At 32.4% G+C, this 7,927-nt stretch overlaps 1 protein-coding gene across 1 annotated transcript in view; it reads right to left on the bottom strand.

The window, feature by feature from the left end:
* The window catches only part of LOC129216808 (integrator complex subunit 11-like), a 34,197-nt gene that overhangs the window by 22,408 nt on the left and 3,862 nt on the right, over positions 1 to 7,927 (bottom strand). The window contains exons 3-5 of the mRNA XM_054851025.1: positions 5,987 to 6,098; positions 1,754 to 1,870; positions 204 to 302 (exon numbers count right to left, since the gene is read on the bottom strand). Coding sequence (XP_054707000.1) covers positions 204 to 302; positions 1,754 to 1,870; positions 5,987 to 6,098 — 328 coding nt within the window. The remainder of the gene's footprint in view (positions 1 to 203; positions 303 to 1,753; positions 1,871 to 5,986; positions 6,099 to 7,927) is intronic.

Raw genomic sequence — 7,927 nt, 5'->3', positions numbered from 1 at the left:
TGTATATTAGACTTTGCATGGACCAATTTGAAAAACGTGTAATTGATAAAAACGTATAAAAGAGAAAGGTATAAACGGTGCTCCACTGCATTATTGTTAACACATTTATTTAAAATATAGCTATTTTGGTGAAAACACATTTTGTGTGGATGATATCTAGAATTCAATTTAATCGCATGAATTTCTCACAGGGTGATACTCACTGTGTAGACCACCGACTGTGAACCAACCCGTATTAAGAACATGGCTGCACCCAGGACGTGTCCTGCGTAGTATGCTTTGATCTCCATTTCGTCATCCACCTACACAGAAAAGAAGTAAAAACTTGTTTGTAAATGAAAACAACACATCACATCTCCAGAACTAGGCATGCAATTCAAATATAGACAAAAAACTCAAATTTTGCAGAAAAAAGTGCAAAACTTATGAGCAAGAAGAGAGAAAATATTATACAAAGTATATGATCTTCAGATGTACACTTAAGTACAATCTAGCCATAGACGACATGTTAATCTGGCATACTACCAAGTTACGATCATTCCAGCTGAATAAATTTAACAGGGTTAAAGTAAAAATAGCGATGGGATTTTGATTCACACGTTTTATAATGTTACTAGTGCCTAATTAATTTATTGCATTCTCTAAGTTGAAAAAGAGTGGAAACAAACAGTTTCTATGGAAAGAGCAAAAAAAAAAAAACAATGTTTTCATTTCGTCAGGAAAAGTAGAATCAAATAGGTAAGCGCAAAATTATGTTGTTAAAATATATCAATTAATTTTTGTAGTAAGAATATAAATCGAATATAGTTTAGATTTAAGAAATGATTCAGTGAACAAACTGTCATTTGCTCATAATTGCGTCTAAATAGGCAAAAGCGAACGTCTGTGACGAACAAACTACCACCCCTGCAAGTTAATAGAAGTGTCCACTTCCGCCTATCAACCAGATATGTCAGGCGGAATGGCCCATGTAATTGATGGTCAAAACGGTAAGGCCTTATTAATTTATTGCATTCTCAAGGTTGAAAATGAGAGAAACAAGATGAGTTTCTATGGAAACAACAGAAACAAAATGTTTTCATTTCATCTAGAAATGTAAAAGCAAAATGGTAAGCTCAAAATTATGTTGTAAAAAATATTAATCAATTTTTGTAGTGAGATTCTAGATCGAATAAAATTTAGATTAAACGTACTATCCCTGTGAACAAATTGTCATTTTTACAAAACTACGTCTACTTAATTAGGAGGCAAAAGTGCACATCAGTAATGAACAAACTACCGTCCCTGTAAATTAATATATACGTGTATTTCCGCCTATAAACCGGATGTTTACCTTTCCATATCATCCATAGTTAGACTGCCGCTATTGCTCATATAAAAGCAAAGTTTTTTCCCCTGTCCAAGAATAATTTTTCCAATTCCTTTCAATGCATAAAGGATTTTTCTACCAACAGTCTAGGTGAAAATAGGAAAAATATGCAACTTAATGAAGTTGCAATGGGTTACATGCAGTGTTAATAGTATGTTTTCCTTACACTCAAGTATTTAATGCAGACTGAACAATTACCATTACACGTGTATGTTTACTTGTGTTACCAATTAAAATGGTTATCAGTTGTTCCTAAAGGGCAGATTTTATTTCGTCTAAATTTTTTTGCTTCGATTATATATGCTACTCGTACGAATGACAGACATAAATCAAAACAGTAATGACACAAATCCAGCTCGATCACAAAATATGCAATATATTCACCTGTACTGTCTCATGCAGTCCGACAGTGGTGACCTTTTTCATGCAATCTTTCACCATCGTCGAGGTAAAAAAGTTGGTCTCTCCCTTTTTGTCCACTGTGATTCTTCGATAATCTTCCTGAAATCACACAATGGTATTTTACAATGAGTACAAAAAACATATCAAAAAATACTTTTCAATCCAGTGCCACTCATAGAAAACTAAAAATATCGCAATCATGGATGGTCTCATACAGCCTTTACTCATTTCTTGATAAAAAGTTCAAGACTTTAGAGCACAATTGACCAAAATAAGAAACAATTAATAGTGACTTTGAAGTATTTCAAAAACTAAATTATATTTTGCATGATGAACCGCATCTATCGAACAGTACTTATGCCCAACTAAGATGCTGAATTTTAATGATAACGAGCTGATATGTGCATCACACGACTTCCTTTTACTCCAATTTAATGTCATTTTCCCATTATATGCAATTTTAAGGTGATTTAGTAGTTTACTCTCTAAATATCACCAACAGTGGCCAAAATGAAACCAAATTAAAAAAAAAAATGTTAAATTTGTGGCCAAGTTGGCGACAAAACTTGGCGATGGAAAGACTGGCGATATATTGCCAAGTGTCCGACAAATTATAACACAACTTGAGTTTACATCAAAATTAACAATGATTTCCCCCCAAAAGGGGCAAAAGACCCCCTTAAGAACATCCGAATGCAACCAAAAGGGAAGATGCACAACTAGACCCCACTAGGAGTCTACGTACCAAATTTCAACTTTCTAGGACATACCGTTTTTGAGTTATGCGAGATACATACACACATACGCACATACGGACGTCACGAGAAAATTCGTTGTAATTAACTCGGGGGTCGTCAAAATGGATATTTCGGGTGTCTGTACATTGCTAGGAATATATCCACGTGTGATGGGGTCGAAAAAAAACTCAACATTCATTCAGGGTGAGAAAAATGGGAATTAAGGTCGATTTTTGAGTGAAATTTTTTTCGCGAATACTATACTTCCTTTTTTGTAAAAGGAAGTAAAAAAGGGAAATTTTTTGTGAGAAATATGTATTCAGATTTCTTTACTAAGCCAAAAAAGGAAGATAAATTCCAGTGTTTTACTTTTGTATAAATATCTTCTTTTTAAAACCAGGAATATAATGGCCACTTTTAATTGGTAAAATATTCTTAACAATTCAAAACCAATTAAAAAAATTTAAGTTTATTTGTGTGTGTGCGTACATTTCTTATAAAAATCCAGTTTACTTCAGACTTGGCATTTTACTGAATTGGGCATTTTGATGCTCTGTAATTCACACAGGGTGGAAATCACACAGGGATGAAACCTCCATGGGTTTCATCCTGTTATGGGTGGAAACCCATGGAGGTGTTTTCCTAAAAAAAAAAATCTAGTTTCCTCAGATCTTTGCTAAACTCAACACAGAGGTTCTTTGATGCTCAGGAATCGTCATATGAGAGATTTTGCCTCCCTATGGGGAGGGGAAGCAAAAACTCCGATGTGGGAGGGGGGTTTTAATGCAAATCCAGTTCATGTTAGATGTTTGTCAAATTTGGCTCAGAGGTCCTTTGATGCACATGGAGGGGGAGGGGTCACTAGAACATTTGAAATACAGTAGAACCTCCTTTAAGGGACACCTCTATTTAAGGGACATTTTTTCTGGTCCCAGTCCCTTTAAATAAGGAACTCCATGTATTTGCCTCTAATTAAGGGACACTCTATTTAAGGAACAGTCAGAGAGAAAAAAATTACAAAAAATTATGTACAAGTGCATAAGAAAGAATGAATTTACTGGAATCCACAAGTTTCGCTTTTCCTCCAAAAATTGAGGAGAGTTTAACACTAACATATGTTAAAGAAACAAGCATACATTGTAAAAGTCTAGCTGAAAGTTACATGCACGATTTGCCCATCAAGATATGCATTCAAGTAGGTTCAGGGCCAAAGGAGAGGGCACAAACTGAATAGCTTTTTATATAATACTTGAAATGTGAGCACTAATTGTAATTCACAATGTCTTGCATTGTAAATTACGTGATATGAAGCAAACTCATGCAATGAATTACTTCAAAATAGTTGCTTTATGCTGCAAAATTTTGGACTCAATTTTAATTAATAAAATAATAAAAACTTAAAAAATGTATTAAGTGTACATTTTATTTAGTTGTGTGTGAAAAATGTATAGTATTTAATCTTAATCATTAATAGTCTAAGTTCATAAGAAAAATTATATTGAGTTAACACATTGTGCATGCATAAACTAAAATACCTCCGAAAGAGACACCTCTATTTTTGGGACAAAATGTCAGGTTCCATTAGTGTCCCTTATTGAGAGGTTTTACTGTAGAACGAATACCTCTTAATAATAATGACTGGATTTTTGGAATTTAACAAAAATCCTAAATTTTCAGACATGAAATTGCTCTTTTCTACACATTGAAGGGGAATCGTATACTTTTTTTTACAATTTAAACCCAGGGTTCATACTCAATTTGGATAAAAAATTTCCATGACTTTTCCAAGACTTTTTCATGACTTCATAAAAATTTTCATGACCTTGTTACTCAAGAATGTAGTACTATTTAATGTCAAACTTTCCAAATTTCAGAAATGGGCTTTAGAAAAACTTTTACCTGATTGCCACTACTACCTGAATGCGAATACTACACACCAGCACTTACTTGTGACTGAAAAAATATCACTGCACACTGCAGAAACTAATAAATTATTGTCTTTGTTATATAAATTCAAGTAGAGTAAAAATATAATGAATTCAATACACTGATGTTTAAATGTTAAATAAATATTTTATAAATGGGGCAGAATAGTAATGAATGGGACAAAAATTGAATGAGTTATTATTAAGTTTCCAATAATAAATTCACTTCATAAAAACATTGCCCTTTGGTGTCAATAGTGCATCTAATCACCCATGTTATTTGACAGTATATTCGTTTATTAAAGTAAAGCCACATTTTTCAGAAAATTCATTTTTCTAAACCAAATATATTTCAACTGGCCACAAGGATCAGTTTTGCAAGCTGTATGTTGGGCACCTCCGTTTTACGGTATTATAATTTCCCTATTTCTATGCTACATTGCCTGACTAAAGTCTTTGTTTCCTAAAACCTTCAAAATACTGAGATAAACTCTGATACATTAAATAATGAAATTTTTACAAGTAGTTGAAACGAACTTAGATGCAACTGAATAACTTTTTGAGGGGCATGGCAAAAATCAAGAATATGCATGTCTATTATTACAAAAAATAAAATACAAGAAATGGTGAAAATAATGGTGAAATTAAAATTAGTGATGACCCAGTAGTAAAATCACATTACAAAAAAACGCGAGCGGCTATTACAGAAACGGATGAAATTGGATTGCAAAGCTCGGATTTGTTTTTAAGATCGTTCAATTCAATGAAAATATTACTAAATCACTCAATATTTTCAGCGCTCTTTTAGTTATTGTTATTTTCTTACTGCCCAAGACATTTTCCCATGACTTTAAATAAATTTCCATGACTTTTAATGAAAATATTTGTTTTCCATGACTTTTCCAGGTCTGAAATTTCTTTATTTTTTTTCCATGACTTTCCAGGATTTCCATGACCCGTAAGAACCCTGTAAACCTCATTGTTGAACATAAAGTCACTTGGCACAACTTTTATTTTTGAGATCGACCATGCAATGTAGCTAGTAAACCATAAGACTGAGAGGGAGGGGGAATCCCTATTTTGTTTGATTCGGCTTTAGTAACAAGAGATGAATTTTAAAAGAAATATGAAAGAATTTTTACATAACCGCTGGAAGTTGGTAAGGATTTGAAACAAGCAAAAAACCATTCTGTAAGAAATTATACAAGTTCAGGAAGTAGTCTTACACTGCTGCGGGAAGGTAAACAGCAGTATTTGCAGAAATGAGCTCTCGAGCTATTTGAAGAAACATGTTTAGGATTCCATAGGACATGTTGGAATTTGACTTGTTATCGTGCTTTATTTTCAGGGGAAACCAGTTAAGCAAGCTTGTACAGTTAAGCTAAATTACAATAGATGGCAAAAATGCAAAAATAATCAAAATTTGCAGATACTGCCCATTACCTTCCCAGGGCAGTACACAATACTAAAGTAACTGAGTTTCAAGTACTTAATTCTTCAAACTCAGTTACTTTAGCATTGTGAATATGAATGATTTATGAAGGTCACCCTACCAACAAGATTGGACAGATCGCTTTTGTGGGCATGGTCATGTAAATGGGCCCATTGTAGCCAACCATCTCGGTCATGTAGGGCAGAGCACCACAGTGGTCCAAATGAAAATGGCTGAAAGAAAGGAAGCACAAAAGAATTAAAACCAATGGACTAAAGTGTAAATGAATCATCACAACTATAAGAAAGCAAACCAAACTTCAATTCACACAAAACAAGGTACATTACAACCTCGTTTATCAGGACTAACTGGGACCAAAAGCAATTTGAATAAGTGAAACTAGTATGGATAATAAGCAAAGCAAATTCTTAAATAAGCACTTATAGGGTTGCCATCCAAATTTTGCTTCAAAATAGTAGCTTTAGTAGCCTAAATTGTAAAAGAAAGTCGCCTAAATAGTCTCCTCAGCACAATGATTAAGATGCTTTTTTCACCCATTTAGGTGCTTTTTTCAATATCTTTTAACTATTTACTAACTCAAAAAATACTTAGTGAAACAAAATCACACAACAGAAAATCTTAAAACATAGCTATTTATAGTAAATGCAAAAAAAGAAAATAATCAAAACTTAATTTCTCAGATTTAACATGTGTTTTAACATCATTCAACATTTTTTTCTGGAACTACTTCTTCAAAAAAGCAACTCTCAGAATAGTAATGAAGTTGATATTTCCAATATTTTTTAAATACTAACAAATTCAAAAAATACATTGTGTCACACAATCAAAAGATGACTCTACCTATAGTAACTACAAGAAAATAAAAACTTATTTTCCCAAACATAATTTTTTTTTCAAGATTAACTTGGTTCATTCAGCATTTTTTAATGGTACTAATAATAATTGAAAATTTAATGAAGATCTTTTTTTTTAAGTCAAGACAAAGGAATTATAAATTGAGTTTGAGTGTGATTAAAACAGAGATTTAAATGCCGTATGATTAAAAATCTTTCATTTAACACTTTGATGACAAAATAGAAAATTTAGTTATTTTTTGATTTTTTAGCTATATAAATATTAATCAAACTTGATTTTCATTTGTTAACAATATGGTTTAGCTTTGTTCCTTTCCGTTCTACAGTTCTTTTTTTTTCTCGTAACTTCTCTGCACCTTCTATTATCCCCTGTGCTACTCTAATTTCTAACAAATCATTTTTCTTAATAGCTGATTTTAGTCGTTGATTTGCTAATTTTAATAGCGAATCTGAAGATTCTTGATTGGAATTCTTTTCTTGAGCAGCTATTTTTGCTTTGTCTTCCAGTTGTTTAATTGATTGTGCTTTGCTCTTTATTTCTTCTTCTCTCTGTTTCTCTTTTTCAATCATCTCTTCACGTTCTTTGTTTTCTTTTAAAGTCTGCTCCTTCAACTTTCTCTGTTCTTCCAGATAATTTTCATATGACCTGTGTGTCCCATATGCCAATTTTAAAAGTTCCTTTGTTATTTTTACCTCGCCTACATGTTGGTATTTCGTCAAAGCGTCTCTTGTAATAAGTCTTTCATTAAGCATCCGCTCAGACATTTTTGACTTATCTTCAGCTAGTAGATGGGGAAGAAAATTCTGATTGTAATACTTTCCACTCATCTTTCACAGATGCAGTATTGACATTTTCCCATGCATTTTAAATTTAAAATTGCCAATACATTTAAATATTGATTTTTTTTTTTTCAATGCTGATCGTTGATTTGTGTACTTCAAAGTCTAGTCTTTTTTAAAATTAAGAACTGTGAACTAAAATGAGACAGTTTTTTCATACTACTATTTAAATGTAATAATTAAGCAATAGCTATATAGGGAAAGTAATTAATGTAATAGGTAAAATGGCTTTTGAAATAAGCAAAGTAAACAACAAACTAGTATAGGGAGGGATGGAGGGGCACATGTGAACATGGCAAAACGACAACGTCAAGCAAAACATCTTAAAAAATTCTTAAATAATGGCA

This window comes from Uloborus diversus, chromosome 2, assembly GCF_026930045.1.
Source record: "Uloborus diversus isolate 005 chromosome 2, Udiv.v.3.1, whole genome shotgun sequence".
NCBI lineage: Eukaryota > Metazoa > Arthropoda > Arachnida > Araneae > Uloboridae > Uloborus > Uloborus diversus.
The sequence above is the reverse complement of the archived record's forward strand: the minus strand, read 5'-3'. Positions and strand labels throughout refer to the sequence as shown.